Raw genomic sequence first — 23,127 nt, 5'->3', positions numbered from 1 at the left:
TCTTTTTCCTTTTCCTTTTCTTCTTCTTCTTCGTCTTCTCTTTTCATCGAATTGAGGGAATGAGTGTGGAGCTGTGGTTGAGAGTAGGACCTTTGCTTGCCATTGGACTTGCTACATCCCTTTTTTCCATACTCTTGTCTTCCATTTTCCCATATACACATGTAGTAGGGGGTTTTACTGTGGATGGAAACTGACATGAAGAGATTGATTCTGAGGATGATGAAGGGGTTGCCGTTTCTTTTGCTCTTTGCTTTTCTTTCTCTCCTCTTGTGCTTTGCATATTGTCCCCGTTTCCCCGTTTCCCTCTTGCTCTGCTTTTCTCTTGTCTCTTGTTCCCTGACCTTGTCCTTTTTTTTTCCTCTCAATACCCGGAGCACCACTCAGCTTTTAACGTGATTGAATGAATGCTTCGCCTTCTGGCTACTTCCAATCTCTTCCTTGGTAAGATATTAGCTCATTTTGCATGGTATATAGGTCCATGTAAATGTACTTAAACGTGACTATGGACTTGTTCTTGTTATAGCATGGATCAGCATCCATGGGTGTATGTATCCTACGATAAGAATAGCGGCTATGAGTAAACAGACAGTTACGAGTGATCTATCTGCACATATTGGGAGACGTCTATGGATTCATCGATGGGTTTTCACTGTAGGCACAAGACAAGAGGGGGAGAAATGCACATGGCCAAAACATGTGAAACGTTTAACCAGGTCAGGCAGGACACATCAAGAGGACAATAAGCGATGAGGGTAGGGTATTGAGCTGGGGTATAACTGTCAGTCCCGTCGCGAGCCGACGTTATTCCTGATGTTTATTCTGTTCGATAGAGAGAGGCTAGAAGAAGCAACATGAGAGGGTGAAATCGGACGATTTGTTCGTAAGGATCGTGAGTATGTGAGAAAGCGCGAGGGTGTAAATGTATAGCGCAACACGAGCGAAATGGACATGAAGAGCCGCTGCGGGCCAGACAAGCCATTGTTTCAGGATTCAGATTTCTTCGTGTTGTCATTTTTATCATTGTTATCTGACACTTCAATCAATGGGATAGACACGGGATCCTTGGTTAAATCGGAAGGCTCGTTAGCCTCATCTAGTTTTCCAACCCCGGTAGAGGAGGAATCTGATATAGGAGGCTCGAGTTGGTCAGACGGGGAAGGCTCGATCACAGTCCTATCCAGCAAAGGAGATGCCTGAACACCATTGCCAGTAACGACACTCTCCTGGGAGCTATCTGCTGGACTTCCGATGCCCGGACTTGCCATAACCACTGCATCCAGTGAGTTCCGAATGGGGTAGGAGGTCGAGTCGGAGTCATCGTGGCTAATGCTACTACGGTCTGAGACCGACAGAGAACTGCGCGAGGCCGCATTCGAGTACGATGCGGGGAGCCCGAGTGCCTCTGCTACTGCAGCCTCCTCGTCTGGCAACTTCGAAGTGCTGCTATCGTTGCTGGCGCTGGCGCCGAATATCTGACTGCCGCGCTGCTCGCTCATTTCCAAGATTTGGTTGTAGCTGCGCCGTGTTGGGTCTGCACGGCGCTTTTTCTTTTTCTTTTCGCGTTTCGGTGAAGGCCGAACGACAATCACCGGGATGGGTGATTGTTGGAGGCAGTATTTGGAGACGGATCCTGGGAGCAGACTGTGCACTCCTTTCAGGTTTCGTCCTCGTGTACCGACTACAAGCATTGCAGGCTCGTATATGCGAATCTAGAGGGTTATTAGATTTGTAGGAGGTAGTGAAGGGGTTCTTGGAAAGGTTACCATGCGTTGGATGATGCTCTCAACCTTGCCCACAGCAAGTTCCAGGACCAAGCTGATGGCCTTCTCATCCTGGCTGTTCTTCTGGATCACCTGCTCAAATAGCTTTTCGGCCTCCTCGCGGTACTTTCGCTCTTCGATTCCGACATCGCTGGCTATGCGCGAGTCCTTCTCCACCGCTCGGAGACAGACGATCTCGTCCCCGTCATCCACCAGCTCGTCAATGAGCCATTCGAGGGCGAACTCGGAGTAGTCGTTCTGGTCGGTTCCGCACAAGAAGGTCCTGCTTCGACGTGTGCTCTGGTAGCCTTTGTGTTTATAGTTTAATGTGAGGGAGAAATCGGTAGCATCGAAATTGTCGAATGTGTCGAAAGAGACGCCTCGCTCGTAGGTCCTACCATATGTATTAGTGCAAGCCGTTTCACACACATAGTCTTTGAGCGGAACATACTTCGGCGGTGGTGGGGACGGCCCTCGGTTCAATTGGGTAGCTTTGGGTTCCCGTTCCTTTTCTTCCAATAATTCCCTCGTCGGGGTATCCCCGTATGACAGCCGCTTTTCCTTAAAGCTCGACGAGCGACTGGGCAACTGAGCCTCTGCAGCGCCGACGCTAAACTGAATCGATCTCCGTTGGCTTCTGGGTTTAACCTCGCCGGAAATGCTGCGGGTGTGACCGGACCCCGCAGGTGGGATCGTATGATCTCTGAATTCGGATCCCGCTGCAGACTCTGATGAGTTTCTGGGAGAAGTCGGGGCAGACATTAAGAGGTTGAGCTTCAGTGATAATGTAAATGAAGAGGGGTATAATGGGTCTGGTGGTTTTCGTGGGCCGTGTTGACGTAAATAACGAGAGCTAATAGCACGTATCACCGGCCACGAGGTTGTTGAGGGTTCCACAGGACCAAGCGGGGTTGTGGTATCATGTTTTGGGAGTATCCCTTCAATAAAAACTAGGAAGATTAATGGTCACGAGTCATCTTGCTCGAGCTGGAGAGTGACGGATGCAGCGAGGGGTCAGGACGGGTTGGTCAGGGCGGTGATCACTTATCGATAGCGGCTCGGGAGCTTAGCCAGGATTATGTAATACCAGCAGGGATCCACAGGTCCACGGGTCCGGTGATTGACACAACCCTATATAATTGAAAGCTTCATTTGTGTCAAGCAGTGTATGTTGTAAATGAGGAAGAAACTTTTTAAAATGGATGGAATTTCTACACGAAGTCTTAATTTGGGTACTGGTCAGATAGGAATACTTTTCCACTTGTAAGGATGGATGTATATATATATATATATATCGTATCGACATCTAATAAGCACGAAATGGGGAAGTTCGCCAGATTCAGTTCAGCATCGAGGTGCTATCCAATTACAATTATAATGCTAGTCCAGCATTCGGGAAGAGCCCGAACTACGATATAAGGTATCTTTGGGCAAGAGAAAGAACCTCAACCCTACTATTGATAGGATATTAGAAATATCAAGTCAACAGTATATGTAGTACTCCGTCTAGCATCAATATTTGAAGCCATGGTGCAGATTACGGAGCAATAATGTGTGATAACTATACAGATTAGCATATGGCGACATATCGGCCAATGTACTCCGTACTCCGTACTAAGCCACAATAAAAAGACCCACGTAGTTTATGATGTTTATGCATATAACATGACTAACTTCATATATTCTATCTGAGGGTACCTTTATGAGTACTCCATACTCTAACAGTAAATTGTTAGATAGCGGGAAATGATACCAGAGAGGGGAAGATCTCTTACAATAAGACCAAAAGAGTCGAACCAATAACACAACTAGAGTCCATGATCGCCCAACGAACAACATACCCAAAACGCCTCAGCCCCCTTCCACCCCCAGCCACAAGATTTTCACTCACTAGCCCAGGATACTAGCCCAATATGGACCCCGCCCTGCCTTACTTCTAACAAAGCCAAGAGATCCATTCGAAGGAAAAAGAAGCGAAGGAAAAAAAAAAGTAAACCCCTTTCCTTAACTCCACTCGGAGTGTCCGGACTAAATAACTAATCAACTAAGAACTCAAGAACTAGTGAAAAACCCTTCAGCTGACTATCCGTAGCGGCGTCCTATGCCGACCTAACCGCGATGATCTCACACTATATCTACGCTTGGCTCTGATCTATCTAGTTTATCCGGCGGTGAAGACCATGGCGTGCTGGCGAGCTGCACTTCTATTTGGCTGCGAACGGGGATTTTGCACGCACGGCCCTGTTGATCGACCAGGTCATATACGCAATTCTGCTGGTTTCAATGGCACTATTTATTTACTGGACTATTTTGTATGGAGTACTGTATACGGAGGAGATAGAAGATTGTTGAATGATTTCGAATTTTTATTGGATTGTTTTATATTTTTCTGTGGGGGTTCATAATGTCTTCCCCCCGTGTTTCAACGCTCCAATGCACAGTCTCGACCTTTTGTAGGGAGAGCTGAATGTTGGGCCGCTATCACAGATAGCAAGAGATGAGAGGTATATGTAAATAAATGTCCATATGACATGGAGGCAAAAAAAAAAAAGAAATGTCCAAAATGACAATTCGCCATATGCGACCGAACCAAAAAAACGCCAGAAAATAGAAGATGAGAGATGGTAAATATAAGCTCGCTCCAAAAACATCGTCATAAAAAGCATTAGGGTATCACGGTATGTATCGCTGGATTATGGAAAACACAAGGCAGAGAGAGAGGGGGGGGGTAGAGAGTATAGTCGGGATCGTAAAGTGGGAGTGATCGAGCTTAATCAGTAAGCTTCGATCATGGTCTGCTCTTGTGTACCAAAATACCCTTGCTCAAAGAGATGGGGTTGATCAGAGCCCGCCAAGGCAATAGCCGTAGTAGCAGGCTCTTTTTCATCGAATGCCTCCAGCGTAGGCTGGGGCGGGGAGGGCGGTGTTGCCTCGTCCTCAGACTCTCCATCCGAGTCAGCCAGAAGCTCTGGCGGTGATTGTCGTGAGGGTGAGCGAGTCAAACTCAGCTCGTTATCCTCCGCGTCATCGTATTCGAAGTCTGAATCGGTGTCGTCGCCTTCGTCATCCTCCTGCAGAAGGTCCTCTTGGTAGTGAGCCACCGGTGATGGGGCGCGACGGCGAACGGGAGGTGTGTTGATAACAAATTCAGACTCGTCGTAGTCGGAGTCGTCGCTGTCGCTGAGTTCGGAGTCCAGATCGGATGCATCTTCCGGGTCCCAGTCTTCCTCGGGCTCTTCGACCACTGTCGAAGCCCATTGAATGTGTTGGCGGGAGGAAGAAGAAGAAGAAGAGGAAGATGAAGCCTTGGTGGCTCCACTGACGGTCTGGTTGAACCACCGTTCTTGTTCACGCTCCGCATCAGCGAGGTCGTACATCAGCGAGTCGAGGAGGTTGGCGTGGCCAACGAGCAAGCGGAGGTCGTGGTCTGCCCGGGAAGCTTCACGAGTGAGCTTCTTCCGAGCAGTATGGGCGAGATAGTATGTTTGAGTGATGCTCATTTTCTTTTGTTGGCGGCGACGGAGGAGAGAATCAAAATAGGGGGAGGGTTTGGAGGTATTTGAGGTAATAGATGAAGAGTCCATAATGGGCTAGACGAGCTTTTGAAGGATTATTGGGTATGACTCTTTGGTGGTGACTCAATTAGGCGTCATCCAGTCACAGTGGATCGTCGTGGGGCGGTGTGATAGAAGGGATAAGGGAGTAGATCAACTTCGATATACTTCAAGAGTATACTATGTGGTATACTATGTGGTATACTATGATAGATCAGGTTTTTCTTCCAGGGGGACAAGATCGATAGTGTAACAGGTTAAAAAAAAAGTAGAGTAGATCTTGGGATATCAGAAACAATCTTGAAATTCCCGGACGAGAGGTTTATATTTAATCTGACAAGGCAGCTTTTTTTTTTTTTCCTTTTTTTTTCTTCTTTTCTTTTCTTTTCTGATTTTTAATATTTTTAATATTTTCTTCTTAGTCCGATCGACCCGAAACGGACTTTACGGATGATGAGAGATCCACCGGAGATAAATGGAGAAAGGGTATACGCCGAGCCCCGAGTTATGAATAATGCACTGTTCGCTTTCAACCTTACAACCTTTCAACCATATCTAGATCTTCACCGCTATGTTACACATTGTATTTGGTAGATATTTTCACTACATACAATATGAGAGAAGGTACATATGTATCCCTCTACTCTAACTTACGTCTACTCTAACTTACGAAGACTTCAATTCAATTCCAGTTTTGAAGATAATGAGTCACCTTGAATACTCTCGGATGACCAATCCGCCGTGCCGTGGTCCGTATCGGAGGATAAAAAACCGATCGGAGTGTCGGTCGCACCTGTTGCCGTTTATTTTATTTTATTTTATTGTTTTATTATTTCCTTTTCTGGTTAGTTTGATTACTGATACAATTGTTTTTAAGGTTCCTATCGAACCTTTGAACTCAGGTTTGGATTACATAGCAGCTCGATTTCCAATCATAGGATGCCAAATCACATCTTCTATAACATAACCTTACTTTTATGTCCATGAGATAATATCCCCCATAGCTGACAATTACCGTAGCTGACAATTGCTTTGACCTGTCGACGTGTCGAGATCCAATGAGTTGGCATGTCAGCATGGAGGCTCTAGGAGCATTGAACCTTGGAAGCCAAGCCACCTTGCTCCATACACGTATCCTGTATTATGCAACACTACCCCTCGCCTGTACTCTGTCCCCCTAGACGAGTACGACCAGTACCCAGTCTTGGCAGCATTGACAGAGACTAGCATTCCCCAGGAATTCAAGATTAACCAGGAATCCATGCATAAGTAGGCTGTGTGGTGGGGAACGCCCAAGAAGGTACTTACTTACTAACTAGTATTGGCATGCACGGATCCTTAAGAGGCCATGAGGCAACATAATTCCAACATCACTGGATGAGACCGCTATGCTGTATATAGCCCATAAATATTCTTTGCTCATCGCGCAGTTCTACAACATACAGCGTTACCTACGGACGTATAATTTACGTTGTACGTTTTACATTCCACATGTGATACACAATGGGGCATTGGCGGATCTTATTGGCCCCCCACATAGAATCTGCTCAAAACAGACTGACACTGCGCCCTGCAAGGGAGGGGTTATATTATGATGTTTCTCGCTTCATGATACAGGTACAATGTACATTCCTTACTGCATACCTGAACCATGATAGCGTGTTTGGCGTACGTCACGGACCTCAAACTTGTCAAGATAATCTTGGAAGGTCCTGTTTTTCAAATGTCAGCCTTGGGGACTTCCCAAGGTTCTCCCAGAGCTATCTTGGCGTATTAGGTAAGGCCCATGCCGGATATCGCCGAATGTGTTCATGGATCCACGTGCAGATTTAGATGACCTAAGCACTTAAATATGTCCACCTGCGCAGGTGGTTCGCTCGCATGGCTTACCGTTTCGAAACATTAAATCTCCACTTCATAGCCCTATGGAATACCCGAATACGAAGGTGTCTCGGTTTTTTTTTTTTTTTTTTGTCTTTTCATGGTTATTCAGGCTTTAGGCTTCTCCCAAGAGGTTCCATCATGTAATCTTTCTTATATCTTCCATCAATATTAGCAATATCAATCCAATACGAGGACTGCCCAAGTAGGAAACGATGAGGTCAACAGGTAGATCTAGATGCAAGTCCAGAACAATTAGATTAAGGGTCTATGTTGTGGGGAGCCGGAGATAATGATTCAGTAATCATCGGCCAACGACGCCATGGCTGGTTGTCAACCACTTTAATGAACGCCCAGTAATCGATGTCGGATTTTCGGATTTTCCCTGCTAATTTTCCCGAGATCCACTATGCTTGACAGATATGACATCAAGGACTTTGTTGCCGTTGGCCGAGTGATGGATCTTTGAGCGCCTAGAAATGGGTTGCGAGAACGACTATTAAGTGGATTCCAAGGTTCCCAATTGCCTTGTCAGGGCGAAATGATGTGAACGACAACATACTTTGTACGGAGTACTGCATGATGAACTGAGATTGAGGAAGCACGGAAGACGGAATAGACGAGAAGCTGATCATTCGTCCAAAATAGGCGACGTGGTATATGTTGAGGCCGATAAGGACCAATGCATGCTTATAACCAGCATAAAACCACATTGGAATCCCTGCTTCATACCTACTTGGGTAAGTAGCTCGCAAGCGCCTGAAGAATCCCTCCTCCGGTCCTCGGCGTTAAAACAACTCCGTCGCCGAGCTCCGTATCCGTGTGGATCGCGCACTGTGCACACTTTATGCTATGGGCTATGGTATGCATTTCCCAATCCACGTTGGACTTGTTGGAGTTATCGCTATCACTCACGGGTGATCGACACGCAAAAAAAAAAACAAAAACTAAACGTGACTCGAGCTCGGGACTTCGTTGCCGGTGTTCGGAACTGATCGCCTTCCTCCGCCAGATCGAGTTTAGTTGCGGGTTGGTGGCTATGCGGCACATGTCTACGGGGCTGGTCGGATGAAATCGTCCGTGTAGATTTACGATAACTCACTTTGATGCTCCGTTCCTTGACTCATGATCATTGAGGCCTTTTCGAGTTGCGGGTAGCGCCGTAACGGCTGCGCCGGAGATTTGTTAAGATCTATTCGAATTGAGCTGTCTGCTGCTAATATATCAATAAAGTTAGATTGTCGCACTGCATATTTCTGTCAGATGATAAGATGATAGATATGTAGATATGGTGGTCAAGGGGTACGAAGCAGGATTGTTGAATCTCTATGTCCATCACGTGACAGCACCGACGATGCGATTCACTACAAATAGGTGCAGTGGCTCATTGGGAAAGTATTCAGCAGTATTTGGGAAGATAATAAAGAATCTAATTCAATTCCAGCATTTGAGCAATTACTAGAACGTAGATTTTACCGCAACGAAAAGACCATGGGGGGCTTCAAGGTATATATATTCAAGTCAAATGTTCAAGGTTCCACGAATGCTAAAGAGTCTTGTATTTGATATTTCTGGTCTTCCAAACGTGTTGTCTAGTTGATCGTTCCAGTCGTCGTATGCTGCTCTTGAGTATTGAGACATGATGTCTCTTGGTATGAGCGCTTTGCTCTGTGAAACTCCGAACAGTTCGTGAACCAGGATTTATTTGATTGTGGTGTGCTGGAAGTAATTCTAGATGAAAAGATATGTATATTTTTGACAGCGTTGTGATGATTATGGTCTACGTGTGGTACCAAAGCCAAGTTCGAGACGGCCAACAAGAACCCTTGGATGACGGGAGTTTTTGTCAACGAGTAAACGGGTTGAATTTATATATGTAAAATCCGATTCTACTTTCTGCTGCAGTAAAGAATTGCATTGATTTAAAAGTTAGGTCTTCTCTTTATACCTCTAATATTGAAATCTCACTATTTGAATAGGTATTCACCGGCTATACATAAATGACAGAGACCGCTTGTACCTCATAGTTAGCGGTATCTAATACATATTTTATAGATCGTAGCTCTGATAATTCTCAACATCCAGTGCTCATATGCGTAGTTCATCGGAACAAAGTACTAAGCACCTGTAGGGTTGAAACCAAAGCTGGGAAGCAAATGTCCAGGACAAGATCGGTGCTTTGATCAATCCCTGGGCTCTTTGTCCCCGTGGAGACTCACTTGTCCATCGATATGTGGTAGAACCCAAGCCACGTGATAGTGCTAACCCTACCGCATTATCTAGCACCGTCAACATGAATACAAAACATCTACAGACCACTAGCTTAAAATAAAGATAATTGATTCATGCTCAATGAGCCACGTTCAGATTAACAAACAGTTGATGATCAAGTGACACTCAAGACGCCCAGTCAACACCAGTCACCAGAGACTCCAGCAAAGCACATCCCTTCAAGATATCACACTTCATGCCTGGTATGGTCTGTAAAGCAAATGATTACCGAGGTGATCGAGAACACTGATGGAATTGTCAGGATCCGACAAGCGAATATCGGCATAAGCGAGAGCACGATCAAAAGTCATCTCAATGTCGTGCAGGTTACGGGCATAGCCATGGAACCGGAGCTTGTACAGAACAGACCTGATCCAGCTGACGCAGTTCTGAGGAGGAAAAGCACCCTTAATCGGCAGCTGAACAGACTGAAGGAGGAGCTTGATAGTCTCCGGGCCGATTCCGTCGCGGACTTCGCCGATTGCCATTCTGATGAGAAGAGAGTCGCACGACTCCGGGTCGACGTTGGTCTTGACGCGGTAGGTCCATTGGTAGTCCGGGTTGAGGTCGCGTCGCATCACCGGGTCCGGCGAGGATCCGTCAGTCACATCGTAGGCATAGTGGCGATTGTGTTTCACATCATAGACGAGGATAGCCCAGTGATAGGAGGAATAGCCGAGGCGCTGTCGGTATTCGCCAATAGAGAGCTCGCCTCGGTGGTAGACTGCCAGGAACAGCTGGTAGACATCGGTGGGTGGGGAACCCGGGGTGGGTTCGCGATCGATGGGAGCATCGCTGAGCTGTGTGTATATACTCTTGTTAATTACTCTTCTAGGCTTCAATTTCGAAGGACCATACTCACAGGAAGTTCTTCAATCGGATACAAGGCCATGGTGCCTCAGGATTTGCTTTACGTGGATGAGGGTGGTTGGGATTGTTCAAGGTTTTGTTTACTTCCAAGGCTGCTTTTCTCCGATCGAGCTCCTGAGCGGGAGCCTCAGCAACTTTTATTGCCTTTTCTACGCTACCGCCCGAATGGCGTTTTCAATGGCAATCCGGTTGTTGGGACCTGCCTAGGACTGTTATACTTGAGACCGACAGTCAATTGACTACTGTAGCGGACAATAACGGGGTTTTTATATCCTCGGCTTATAGATATTTGAAGCTATACAAATCCTCGCGCACGGACCACCCTGGCGTATAGTTCGATGGCGGGGCATCCCCTTCGGGCTTCAACAGTAAAGGACGAAGCTAAGCATAACTAACATCTAGGTAGTAAATTAAATGAATTATTTTATAATTAATATATAAGAGAAAAATGAGAAGCAAGTCAGAGGAATTTGATCAGTCGAAAATGGCGATTGGCTCTAAGAGTCTAGCTTCTAACTACCGTGGCCTAGGATGATAGTTTAGTATCTGGGGTACTTTAGCACAAATACATTATAACACTTAGGGACTATACGGTTTATGATGGTCTTGCTATTAGAAAGGCTCTTCTTAGTGTTCTGAAATCATGCATATGGTGGCATGTCTATATTAGTGAACAAATGCGACGCACACCTATTCTGTTGAAAATCCTAGTGGACCAAAACGCATATAGGAGGAGAGGAGTCAATGGACATTCTTCATCTCTGAAATAAGTTCCATATAATTTCCCAACAGCTGTGTAAGCCGACAGATATTACTACTTGTAGGCTATATGCAGGGGCCGATTCGAATGCTGTCGACTTTGAGGGGTCTTTTCTAGCCCTCCTCGGCTCTGATACCCCATACTTTGCTATTGAATAGTACTCTGGTAGGCATAGAAAATTGAGCTAGTTGGAATATAAGTATTCTGTTTACTTTCTTTGTCCTAAATCCTAGATGAAATAGGATAGCCCTGGCGGCAGCCTACCGCACAGCTGTAACCTATGCACCTGCCGGGTTGGAATTATTTATTCAATAACAGGAATGCGATGAAAAGAGAATTGAGCTTACTTTCTTGAGGAAGGAAAACTTTGGCCTAGTCCGTTGGCCAAATGGAAATGCGATAGTTGGGATATGCAGTTTCCAAGGTGACACTAAAATCAATTGCCATATAGAATCATCTCACATTGAATTCGGACATATAGACATAGACATATATAGACATGAATAACCAAAAATGAAACAAAGAAGGATAAATTGGACATGAGGATCAGAGAAATCCCAATATAACAGCGGTCCAGAGCACATATGTAACTTGATACTCTTGATGTTCAGTAACGTGACTCTTGACACTTTGTATGCAAGTCTGTCACACAAGCTCTACCTTATTCATCTCAAGGAAGAGACAAGAACAGCTTCTTCAGCTCAGGATAGTTAGGCGTGCCCAATCCGGTAGCAGGATCCCATCTGCATCGTAGGTCAGCACAAAGCCCATATCCAATGTACAAGATTGTACTCACCCTGGGACAGCACTGAAGCCGTCCGAACCGCATCCAACATTGGTGCCGTTGGTGATGTCATTGAGAACATGCGGGTGAGCGTAAAGCACGGGGTTCACAAAACCAATAGGTCCCTTGCCCTTGTGAATACGTTCCTCATTAATCTACCAGCAAAGTCATTAGCGCAATCAACAAGCAAAATTCCAACTCCCGACTTACCAAGTTCAGAACTGAAGCGAATAATGGCGACGCCAAGCTAGAACCATAGTAGTGCTTCAGGCTTCCATTAGTGTAAGCAGGGAACACGGCGCCATTAGCCGAAACATCAGGATAAGCACGACCAATACGGTTGTACAGACCGTTTGTCGTATTTAGATTGACTTCCAGCTCAGAGTAGTACGGGTAAGTCAACTTAGCGTCCTTGAAGTACTTCTCCACGGCTTTCTTCTGGTACTCAGGTTGCGGGAAGTAGTTGGAGAAGCCGCCGGCGCTGCTGAAGTTGGCGGAAGTACCACCCAAGTCAACGTGCATCACGCTCTCAGCATCCTTGACGGTCTGATCGGCGTAGAGCATGGTTCCTCCGACAGAGGTCACGTAGGGGCAGTTAGAGGGGTATTGCGGGTTGAAGATCTTTCCCTCGGGTCCTAGACATCCGTTGGCGGCTCCGTCGTTGTGGAACGAGGCCACGCCGTAGTCGCCGGAGGCGAAGAGGATGGAGTGGCCCTGTAGGCCGAGCTTGAGGAATTCGTTGCATTGGCGCTTGGTGTAGGCTACGGGGAGATCGGCTTCGGCTTGACCGTAGGAAGCACTGATCACGTTTGTGGGCTTGTATACACCACACTGAAGTTGGCCTGTTATTGTGTGAGTGAAGATCAGTCTGGTTGGTGGAAATGGTATGTTACCTTTGTAACCACCGGCGCTCGGGTTGGGGTAGACTGCATCGATATCAGGGTTGTCGCCTGTCTCGCCAAAGGCACTATATGTGCAGTAAGACTGGATTTATTAGCAAGATACATTTGATTTTTGGAATATTATAACATACACCATCGAGAGCGTCAAGGAAAGTGTTAAACAGGTTGGTGGTCGCAACCTCCTTCGGTTCATAGATCTGGTCATCAACTTGGTAAAGAGTCACGGACTGGGGATAGATAAGCGCAAAACTGGTGTTGTTAGCAAAAAGGACAAAAAAAAAAAAAAAAAAATCAAGCTGTGGGGGACCCATGGTTTGTACTCACGCCATGTCAATGTCAATATCCGATTCACCAGCATTCAGCGGACTGTAATCAGGCACCGAGAAGTTGGCTCCATCAATCAAGGCAGGAATAGGATAAGTGCCCTGAGGAATCCAAGGAGCATAGGCTTTGTAGTAGAGATCAATATCTGACTTGGCGAAGTAGTCACCCTGCTCGTAGAGACCAAGCGAGTTGCCCTCAGCTGCCTTTTTGGCATCTGGGATATGGTACAAGGCCTTAATACAGGCCGGAGTAATCTGGGTTCCGCATTTTTGGAGATCCGCAGGAAGCGACTTCGCCTTCTCAGAAATAACTGCGGTTGTGATAGAGTCATCTGTGGCCTTCGAATGAGCCAAGTGCGACGCTCGCTTCGCCATGGTGCTCCTCTTGTCAATGGAACTGAGCTTCTTCTTGACAATGGGACTGAGCTTGACACCGGGAGTAATATAGTCAATGTGTGTCTGGATGTGTTCAGGGACGTGATACCTAACACCGTCAAAAGAGTCCAAAGCAGTCCAAAGCAGCGCAAGAACTTACTCCTCGCAGCCAATCTTAAGGCTGGCAGTGCTAGAATGCTCATGTTCATGGAACTCAGCCTTAAACAAAGCCTCTACTTCATGAGCATAGGCATCAAAAGCCAACCATCCCTTATTATCGGTGTGTACAATGCGGGATCCATGAATCCCAGAAGATTCAAGCCATCGACGAACAGAGTCAACCGAATCCTTTGAAGGAGCGAACAAATCATGAACTTCCTCTGAAGTCCAGTACTGTCCATACTTGGGAGAGCTCGGGTCAGAACTATATAAATATTAGTAACCACGCATAACGTGAAGCTACACACACACACACACACACATAAGAAAACAACTCACACAGCCATGAGATACTCATCACCCTTCTCCAAGTTATTCTGAGTAAGACCAATGCGCACAGGCAGCACAGAATCGCGCTTAATGCGCTCACCTTTCACCCAATCCACATGCTCACTTCGCTTTTCATGCAAGACATGTTTCACTGGTGCTGGGACAGCTCCAGAAAGAGCAGCAATCGCCAGAGCGACACAAACCTGACGTACGAGCATCTCGAGAAACAATAGAGATGCGATGGTACCTGGCCATCTTTCAAGGGCAGGGGGATTTTCCCCCTGATATACACGCGGGGGCAGCTAATCACAATGGTATGATTGCAACACTAATTTCCCCATCTGAGATGACGAAAAAGTACTAATCAAATTTGGCAGATCTGATTGGATATAGTCTGCAGTATCTGCATGATGTTTGAGACAAAGAAAGCGCGATTAAATGTTCGACACTAGACATATCAACATCCCGGTAGGACGGCTGGGGATGTCAACATGGATGGCTCTGGAATAGCCCAAGAGGGAGGACAATCGCAATTTCTATTCATTCTGCCAATGCTGTGTGTCATTGCTTGGCTATTGCTTGGATTTGCCCAGGTGCTCGGTGTGTGTGCTTTTTGTCTTATCTCAGGAGGCGTGCTAGGTTGATGATCACCCCCTCGCTTCAGCGGAGCTCCGACGGAGAAATCATTCGATGTTGTAACGGTTCATTTTAGGCCGAACGAGGACACCCACGGGAGAAGACGATAAAGTGATTCAGACTTGAGGATCGATTGTGAGTTAAAAAAAAAACCAAGCTTCTGTTCTAGGCAACCCTAATTGCGACACATTAGGCCAATGTCTTTGCAGGGACATCTCTTACCTGATTCGCCTTCTCGTTGTTGAGGTAAAGGCTTAATTTAATGTAACAACTACTATATAGCACGAGTACCGAAAAATATATATAAATTTATCTAAATCATAAAGGAAAACCTGACATCATCATCATACGAATATCCACCAGTGGGAACGGAACCACCGAGATGGCATCTTTTTTTTTTACGAGAGGAAAAAGGGAGAGGGGAAAAGGGGAAAGAGGAAAAGGACACCGAAAGACGACAACCAGTAGAACAATCTAGTGGTGGAAGAGACGGACGCCCTGCTCGACGAAGGTGATGCCCAGCTTCTCGGCAGTCTCGAAGACGGGGGTGTCGTTCTGGCTGCCAGTAGGGGCGGCAATGTACTTGACGCCTGAGCGGGCAGCACGGAAGACGTTATCGATGAAGGGGAACTAGAGGAGACAATTAGCATTTGCCCATTTACCACGCGAACATAGAAGGGAATTACTTACGAAGGCATCGGACGAGACAGCGACCTCGCCGAGGTTCTGGAGCCAAGCCTCACGCTCCTCCTGGGTGAAGGGAGCGGGGACCTCCTCGAAGACACGCTCGTACTCGACGGTCTCAGCGTCGGTGCGGGGGGTCTGGCCCGAGCAGAGCAGGTCGATGGCGTTGGACTTGTCAGCACGCTTGGTGCCCTGCTTCCACTTGATGCCGATGACGCGCTCGTGGAAGCGCATCCACCAGTTGTCGGCCTTGTCACCGGCCAGACGGGTGCAGTGGATACGGCTCTGCTGGCCGGCGCCCAGGCCGATGATTTGACCGTTCAGGGCGTAGCAGACGGAGTTGGACTGGGTGAACTTGAGGGCAATGGTGGCCACGGTCAAGTCACGGAGAGCAGCCTCGGGGAGGGAGGTGGTGTTCTTGGGGGTGATGACGGTGTTAAAGGTCTTGCTGGGGGAAATGACAACGTCGTTACGGTGCTGGGTCAGCTGGACACCGTACAGGGTGCGGGTCTCCTCGGGAGCCGGGGTGTAGTCCTCGTCCATCTGGAGGACAAGGTACTTGCCGCCCTTCTTCTTGGAGAGGATGGCCAGAGCCTCTGGTTCGTAGCCGGCGGCGATGACACCGTCGGACACCTCACGGGAGATGATCTTGGCTGTGGGGACATCAACGATGTCACTGAGGGCCAGGATATCACCGAAGCTGGACATGCGGTCAGCACCACGGGCACGAGCGTAAGCCTGAGCCAGACCCGAGGTCTCGATATCTTTGATATCGTCCACCATGTACACCTTGCGCTCCTTCTCGTTCAGGGGCACACCGATAGCGGCACCAGCGGGGGAAACGTGCTTGAAGCTGGCAGCGGCGGGGAAGCCAAGAGCCTGCTTGAGCTCCTTAACCAGAGGCCAGGCGTTCAGGGCATCGAGCAGGTTAACGTAACCAGGAGAACCGTTGAGGACCTTGAAGGGAAGCTTGTCCTGAACCATGTAGGCAGAGGCGGGCTTCTGGTGAGGGTTGGTACCGTAGCGCAGAGAGAGTTGCTGCAGACCGTTGCCAGCATACTCTTTGCGGAAAAAGCTAGAAATAGCGGAGTCGTAGTCGGCAGTCTGCTCGAATGCCTTGAGGGCGAACAACTTGCGGCTAGCCTCGTTGATGGCGCCAGCCTCGAGCTCCTTGAGGAAATCAGAGTAGTCGCGGGGGTCTGACAGGATGGTCACACGCTTGTGGTTCTTGGCCGCAGCGCGGAGCAGAGTCACGCCGCCAATATCGACCTCCTCCACGGCCTCATCGATGGTGACGTTGACCTTAGCGACGGTCTCCTTGAAGGGGTACAGGTTGCAGACGACGTAGTCGACCTTGGAGATCTTCTGCTCGGCGAGGTCCTTCTCGTCGGACTCGATATCACGGGCGAGGATACCACCGTGCACGGCGGGGTGGAGGGTCTTAACACGGCCACCGAGCATCTCGGGGGCGTTGGTGATGGCGGAGACATCCCTGAAATAAACTGTCAGTTCCGGGGCTATATATTGAATATAACGCTTCGTTGCATCATTGACGACAAGACGTAACTCACTCGACAGGGAATCCAGCCTCACGGATCATCTTAGCGGTACCGCCAGATGCGAGAAGACGGACTTCCTGCTTGACCAGACCCTTGGCCAGGTCAAGCAGACCAGTCTTGTCATAGACGGAGATGATAGCTATTCAATCCCGAATTAGGCATATTAGAATTGAACTTGAACTGCCTGGGACAAATAATATCATATAGTCCGGGGAACTATGAAGCTAAGAGGGACATACCAGTCTTTTGTTGAGACATGATGGATCCGACAGTCGACACTAGGTCTGTTAGATAATAAAATTCTCAAATCCAACCCACAATTGAAAGCAATTGATATCAGGAATCGAATAACATACCTAAAACAAGCGAAGAGGGTATAACAAATGACGAACAGAAGAAAAAGAAGAAAATATGACTCGCGGGGTCGGACCGATTGCGGCGGCGGGGCTCGATAGCAAAAAGGTGTATTACGTGATCGACCTCAGCCCACTATATTATCAGCCAATCAGAGACTGGCATTTTGAAGATGGCCTTAGCGTAGCACGTGATCTTGGGATACATAAGAGATTTCTCAGAAGCGCCATCTTCTCTTTCTTTTTTTTCTCTTCATGAACAACGCAAAACTCACATTCTACTCAAAAAGCGTTCCTACGAAGACTCGTCTGATGAAGTACGGAAATCGTATAGAGAATGGAGACCAAGTGCCAACTGGCAAAGGTGTCGATCTTGGGTGCAGTGCCTGCTGACCTCGGTCATGTAGTAGGGATTGCAATGATTGATTCTACATACCAATCAAAAATATCAAATATTATTTTGAGTCTTTTCGAAATTTCGCTTGTAATCATCGTAAGCATCAGGGTTCTGTAAAATTATCTCGTACAAGAATAGTTTGGCGATGTTTTGCAAATAGTGCCCTTATGTCCGCTTATATGACTTTTAATGGACATCCCAATTTGCCCATGTTGTAGATAGCAGTAGAAGGCGGGAAAGGGCTTAATTTGTGAAATGGACTTTTCTACTCCGTATATATAACCAAAGACAAAAGTACGGCTTTTTGCGTAGCGAATCAAGTCAGGGCAGAGCTGATTTCTATTAAAAATCTTTATCAGAGCCATAAATTATTTCAAATGTACATTAAACGTTCCGTGCCCTCCATATAGGCCGTTCCCCAGTGAAGCTCGAGTGCTCAATGCTGAGAAAAACCAGGCGCTTTTCGAGCCTCATGGCTTCATGACATCTCTAACGCCAGATCCGATGGCAAGCTGACGGCCAACGTTTCCAAAGCACACGCACGCGCAAAAAATGACACTAGCAACCCAAGTGCGGACCGCAATGCTCTCCTGTGTGATGCCTGCACCCAGCACATTCTCCAGTCCTGTTCCATTCAGAACACTGGCGCCGAATGATGGGCCGGTCGATATGGGCACAAGCTCTGGCTTGAGGCCAAGAACCACCCCCATGCCGGCCAGACCAACGGTGGTTGAGAGGACGAAGCCAGTCGTGGTGCGGTCAATCAGGTACCAGAGAACGGGGTTCGCGAGCGCGAGGGTCAAGGATGCTTGTGTGGTGGATTCCCAAAGGGAGTCTCCGCTAAAAAAAAAAAACCAAATGTTAGCGTCGTCCCATATAAATAGAGAAAAACGGTTAGTGTAGAGAACAACACCTAATCCACTTACCATAGCAAATGCAATTCCGACAAACGCTCCAACACTGCGAGCAACAGTAACCCAGGACGGGGTGCGATCCTCACTGTCCTCCTCATTGGCACTCGCAAGCTTCGAATCAGACTCGCTCTCACGCCAGCTATCCAGCCAAGGAAGCAGATTACCCAGAGCAATACCAGCCAAACCCCAGAAGCCCAGGTACTGCCATGAATTGTAGTAATGAATATTCTCCAGCTTGACAGGCGTAATCCAATGGTTATCATGAAGATGAACGGTGATCACACCGTAAGCAAGACCAAATCCAAAGAGTAGCACGCTGCTCAATGCCTGCGGCAAGATCACGCCCCGGAACAACCCATGGCTCAACCGAGACCGAGTCCTCCGCAGCGCCATCCGCCGCGGATCTATGGCCGATTTCTCTGCTGCGCGCTGCAATGGCTCGGGAGGGAACTCCGCCGCTGGGCTGTTGGCCTCCGTGCCCCAGGGGCTGGACTCGTCGCGAAACCCTTCGAATGCCGTCGGCGAGTAGATGCCGTACAGTGTCGACGAGGTCAGGTTCATCACTGATCCTGTGCGGCTCACATTCGTTGAGTTCGATGCGTCTGCTTGCGGGTTCAGGTACTCGGTGCCTGTTGACTCGGCCGGTGTTGAAGGTCCGGATGACTCCGTGGAAGCGGGCGTCAGGTCGAATGGTCGTCTCGGTCGCGGACGCAGGATGCGAGGCTGTTCGGTCATGATGGGTAAATGGGCGAGTTCTAGTTCGTGGTCGTGTGTTGATTTCAAGGTTCGTCGTTTCTGTTGGGTTCTCTGGAGGAAAAACAGAGTCTGCGATGACCGGCGCAACAAAAAAGCAAACTGTATTTTGTTCGTCCCACGCGGCCAGGTGGTCCCAATGTTGTAGGTAGAGCTTTGGTATATTGTACAAGATGCTTTGTGGGCGTCTGGGATTTGTCAGAGGCGAAATGTGTAAATATGGGGAAAGGGGAGAACGGAGAACGGAGAATGGGGCAGCTTAGCGGGATATGACGCTTACCGGAAATATAAACTTCTTCGGAGCAATTGGGCAGCAAGGGTTACCTTACTATTTATCTCAAGCTGACTCGGGGTGAATTCAGGAAGAGAAAGAAGAAGAAAATAGTCCAAATATGAAGTGTCTCAACAAGTTTTGGCCTTAGGAATTCGTTTCGTAATTGTTGGCCGCACCACTCTGCAGCAATTGTATCCACTCTGAGACTAGATTCTCGTACTCGTATGATCGAGCTTTTGCTTTGAATGGGGATATATATATATATATGTGTGTGTGTGTGTGTGTGTCGAAAGGAAACAATTCCAAAGCTATGGAGGTGGGCAGATGTATAGAGGAGAAAGAGGGGGGAAATTATCACATGCAGACATGCAGCATCGGATGTCTGAGGTAGTACTAGCCACTTATATATCAAGGGCTTGGATGGAATTGACTTAATACAACCATTCCGAAAGGGAATGATACGCCTAGAACACAGGAGAAAAAGACATAGGAAACAGTAGATCGTGATACACAAGATTTCCAAAGAAAAAAAAGAAAAGAAAAGAAAAACGCCAACCCTATTAGTCTTCCATCGCGTCGTCTCTATACCCTTCCCCGTGTGGGTCAGCTGGACCCCTCCGGGGAGGGGACGAAGCTTCATGTCGTGCGTAACCATTGGCGCCTTCATAGTTAGAGGAATTTTCGTCACCGTCCACGTCGTCTTCATCGTCCTGATCATCAGAGAAGTCCCCTTCCTCATCGGCTCGGAGAGGGGCACCTCCATCATCTTCTTCGCCAGAAACTTCACCAAGGAGTTCACGGTCGAGATCGTCCAGCTCCCCCTCCATGTAGTCATCGGGTCCGTGCTCCGGGTCCCAGGTTGGGGTACCCATAGCCGATGGCACGGCCCCCAAACCATCAGGATGGCCGTGGCTGCCCTTCGCATGTGACGCTGCAGCTTTCTTGGTAGTGCCAGGAGTGCCCGTTACACCAGTAGACTTCCGTTTGGCAGCAGCACTGGGGCGGGGACGGGGACGGGATCGGTTGTTGGAGCTTCGCACATCAGCTTCTAGGGCCACCTTGGCCTGATATCGCTCCTCACGCTCCCTCTTGCGATCCTTCTTGGGGCCATTGGCTTCTGTGTAATCCCAGCGATCGAGTCGGCGGGCAGCTTTTCGCACTACAGAGAGAAAGACGTTTGCACATTCTCCAAAGTCATCCTCTTCTTCCGGGTTTGGGAAGAGACCACCCTTGCCCCACGAGGTCTCTTCATCATCTGTATCGTAGCCCTCGGGCAAACCCTGAAGCAAGCGACCGTATCGTGCGAAAGGAATCTCACTCTCCCGTTTAGCACGAAGAACACGGTATGCGTTTGATTTACGTTTGGCCAGCAGATAATCAATCCTCTGCCGACGATTTTGCTCGACGGCTATCTGGTGCTGTGTAAGTGGCCGCATTCGACGCATAGTAGGGGCTGAAGAAAGCGAAGGTTCGGTAATAAAGCGGTTAAGGACTGGATGGTTGGGGCCCGGAGGAGCAGGGGAGGCATCGGGAGTATGTTCCATCCTCGTTTTCAATATGAGTCGTTGTTGGCCCACGGCCCGATTAAGTGATGATTCCCGCTTGGCCTGTTTAGGGCGGGGACGAGAGTTACCAGGGGTCATTTCATCGTCCTCATCATCCAAGCTGCGTTTGGCAGAAGGGTGGAGAGGGGTGGACATAGCAGAGCCATGACCTCCCATACCAGAATAGTCTCCTGCGAATGATTCCTCGTCAAAGCCGTATTCTGCGGTTAGGGAAGGTTAGCGCTCTGAGGACGTGTATATATGATAGTTATCCGGAAAGCCGAGCTTACCTTTCTTGGGTCGCTTGGGAATGCGCGGCAGTGGTTCCTCTTCTTCTAGAATGCCTGTACTAAGTGTTAGTCGGGTTCCCATTTTCAATAGTCAGAAGTAGGCACGCGTACGCTTGCGTTCTAATCTTTTGGACTCTCCGTATTCCTGTTCCTCAGGTGTATCCAAATTCTCTTCAGTGGCCTGTTCCTCTGTCAGGATATCAAAGGCAGGTACTTTCAAAGGGAGACCCTCCGAACCCTCGCCTTCCACACCCGGACCAAAGGGATTGTTCAAAGCAGCCTCGCGACTGAAATCACTCTCTAGATACCACCACATCAGCCAGAGGAACGCCCTGGCGCGACTTTGGCTGCTAAGTGTAGATCTCATGACCAGGTCGAAGAAGTCTCGCGGAGGAAAGAAGTGTGTTTCTGACACTTTGGGGGCGTACTGTGCCAGAACAAATATCAAGTTCACTGGGTTGGTCCGGGGTATATTCTGTCGCTTAATCTTTTCCAGGGTATTCGGTTGGTCTACATCCTCTGAAGCGCCCTTGAGGATGGACTTGAGACGAGGAGCATCCTGCAGCTGCTTGTAGGCATTGGAATCCTGATGCGCTTGTAGTGAGGGGATTGAGTGGTAGGTTCGGAGTTGAGCACGCATTTCGGGAAAGACTAGAAACCAGAACAATAGCGATTAGCACGGAAGTAAAGTAATGTTATGACATAGCTGCAAGCGTACAGTTCAGTGTAGTGTTCATGCGACCGAAATTCACCAGCAGACAGACCATAGCCATATTGATAGCTGCAGGTTTGTCGTTCTGCAGTTTATCCTTTAGAATTTTGCTGGTCTTGCTGCTCCGGGCCATTGCATTAATGTAGACATCCGCGAAGTCCATTCCCTTCTGCCCGTCGGGATACCGCGTAAAGACGGGTGTCTTATCCTCAAAGACCAGCTTCAGGAATTGGTACTGGATATCTTTGCGCCATAGAGGTATGCCATCATCTTTCTTCAGGTGTCGAATCTTGTTACCGGAGTAGACAGAGCCAATTGTGCCGTTCGCTTGCCGCCTTGTACCGACCGTCGCGCTGGCGGTCATGCCGTGAGACTGATCATCCGCAGCTTCGGAAGCCGCGAAGGACTCGTCCATCATGCTATTTTCGAAATCGGCCATTTTTAGATGATTGAAACCGGTAACAGGTGCGCAATCAGATTGTAGGAGAATCGCAGGTTGTAATATGAAGTGCCCCCTAGGAGGCGGCCGATGAAAGAGGCAGAAGTGGTATAAAGAAAAAAAAGAAACAAAAACAGAAAGGATAAAAGTGAAAAGGAGTGCCAAGTGAAAAAGGGAAAAGGGAAAATGAAGTTCAAAAGCCGGAAAAAGAGGAAGAAAGCAGAGCCGAGTGGCCCATGAAGGTATAGCTGGTGTGATATCTACCCGTATCAGAGAGAACGCGTTTAATATGCGGCTATGCCTAATGCCACGCATTTGGATTTTGCAATTTATAGGCATTTAATTAGTTAGTAACTAGTTAAAATAGTATGTTAATAAGACATTCATCTACCTAGTTAGGCAATAGTTAAGTAGTTTGATATATATCATTAGCACATTCGGCCGGGTGTCATTTTATATGCTCTTTAGATATTAGACTATTAACCCTACATCCTACATATACTGGAATCCTACTTAAATCGTTACACGCTAAAATATAAAGTTGGAAACACTTTTCATTGGATAAGAGAACTTCCCTTCTCGTGGCCATCTCAGGGCCGTTGG

General features: G+C 47.9%; 7 protein-coding genes across 7 annotated transcripts; all 7 read right to left on the bottom strand.

The window, feature by feature from the left end:
- Positions 1–983: 983 nt before the first annotated feature.
- Positions 984–2,522, bottom strand: N7516_006118 (universal stress protein; the record flags this gene model as incomplete). Its single annotated transcript, XM_057218838.1, has 3 exons — positions 984–1,709; positions 1,764–2,154; positions 2,212–2,522. The coding sequence occupies 3 exons, from the start codon at positions 2,520–2,522 to the stop codon at positions 984–986; spliced, it is 1,428 nt and encodes a 475-aa protein (XP_057072929.1).
- Positions 2,523–4,534: 2,012 nt separating this feature from the next.
- On the bottom strand, positions 4,535–5,344 carry N7516_006117 (uncharacterized protein; the record flags this gene model as incomplete). The annotated part of the gene is made up of 1 exon (XM_057218837.1): positions 4,535–5,344. The coding sequence occupies one exon, from the start codon at positions 5,342–5,344 to the stop codon at positions 4,535–4,537; it is 810 nt and encodes a 269-aa protein (XP_057072928.1).
- Positions 5,345–9,660: 4,316 nt separating this feature from the next.
- Positions 9,661–10,358, bottom strand: N7516_006116 (uncharacterized protein; the record flags this gene model as incomplete). Its single annotated transcript, XM_057218836.1, has 2 exons — positions 9,661–10,266; positions 10,329–10,358. The coding sequence occupies 2 exons, from the start codon at positions 10,356–10,358 to the stop codon at positions 9,661–9,663; spliced, it is 636 nt and encodes a 211-aa protein (XP_057072927.1).
- Positions 10,359–11,766: 1,408 nt separating this feature from the next.
- Positions 11,767–14,187, bottom strand: N7516_006115 (S53 family peptidase; the record flags this gene model as incomplete). The annotated part of the gene is made up of 8 exons (XM_057218835.1): positions 11,767–11,839; positions 11,893–12,035; positions 12,091–12,722; positions 12,774–12,864; positions 12,914–13,031; positions 13,107–13,589; positions 13,641–13,904; positions 13,979–14,187. 8 exons carry the CDS (start codon positions 14,185–14,187, stop codon positions 11,767–11,769), a joined length of 2,013 nt encoding a protein of 670 aa, XP_057072926.1.
- Positions 14,188–15,079: 892 nt separating this feature from the next.
- N7516_006114 (phosphoribosylaminoimidazolecarboxamide formyltransferase/IMP cyclohydrolase) lies at positions 15,080–17,106 on the bottom strand (the record flags this gene model as incomplete). The annotated part of the gene is made up of 4 exons (XM_057218834.1): positions 15,080–15,235; positions 15,296–16,781; positions 16,861–16,987; positions 17,088–17,106. 4 exons carry the CDS (start codon positions 17,104–17,106, stop codon positions 15,080–15,082), a joined length of 1,788 nt encoding a protein of 595 aa, XP_057072925.1.
- A 962-nt stretch (positions 17,107–18,068) lies between these two features.
- N7516_006113 (INSIG family protein) lies at positions 18,069–19,247 on the bottom strand (the record flags this gene model as incomplete). The annotated part of the gene is made up of 1 exon (XM_057218833.1): positions 18,069–19,247. The coding sequence occupies one exon, from the start codon at positions 19,245–19,247 to the stop codon at positions 18,069–18,071; it is 1,179 nt and encodes a 392-aa protein (XP_057072924.1).
- Positions 19,248–20,099: 852 nt separating this feature from the next.
- On the bottom strand, positions 20,100–22,524 carry N7516_006112 (uncharacterized protein; the record flags this gene model as incomplete). The annotated part of the gene is made up of 4 exons (XM_057218832.1): positions 20,100–21,304; positions 21,374–21,427; positions 21,485–22,024; positions 22,092–22,524. The coding sequence occupies 4 exons, from the start codon at positions 22,522–22,524 to the stop codon at positions 20,100–20,102; spliced, it is 2,232 nt and encodes a 743-aa protein (XP_057072923.1).
- Positions 22,525–23,127: the final 603 nt, after the last annotated feature.

The sequence above is a fragment of the Penicillium verrucosum genome, assembly GCF_028828655.1.
Source record: "Penicillium verrucosum strain IBT 35672 chromosome Unknown utg000002l_segment0_segment0, whole genome shotgun sequence".
Taxonomy (NCBI): Eukaryota; Fungi; Ascomycota; class Eurotiomycetes; order Eurotiales; family Aspergillaceae; genus Penicillium; species Penicillium verrucosum.
Note: the sequence above shows the minus strand (reverse complement) of the source record. Positions and strands in the feature narration are given on the sequence as shown.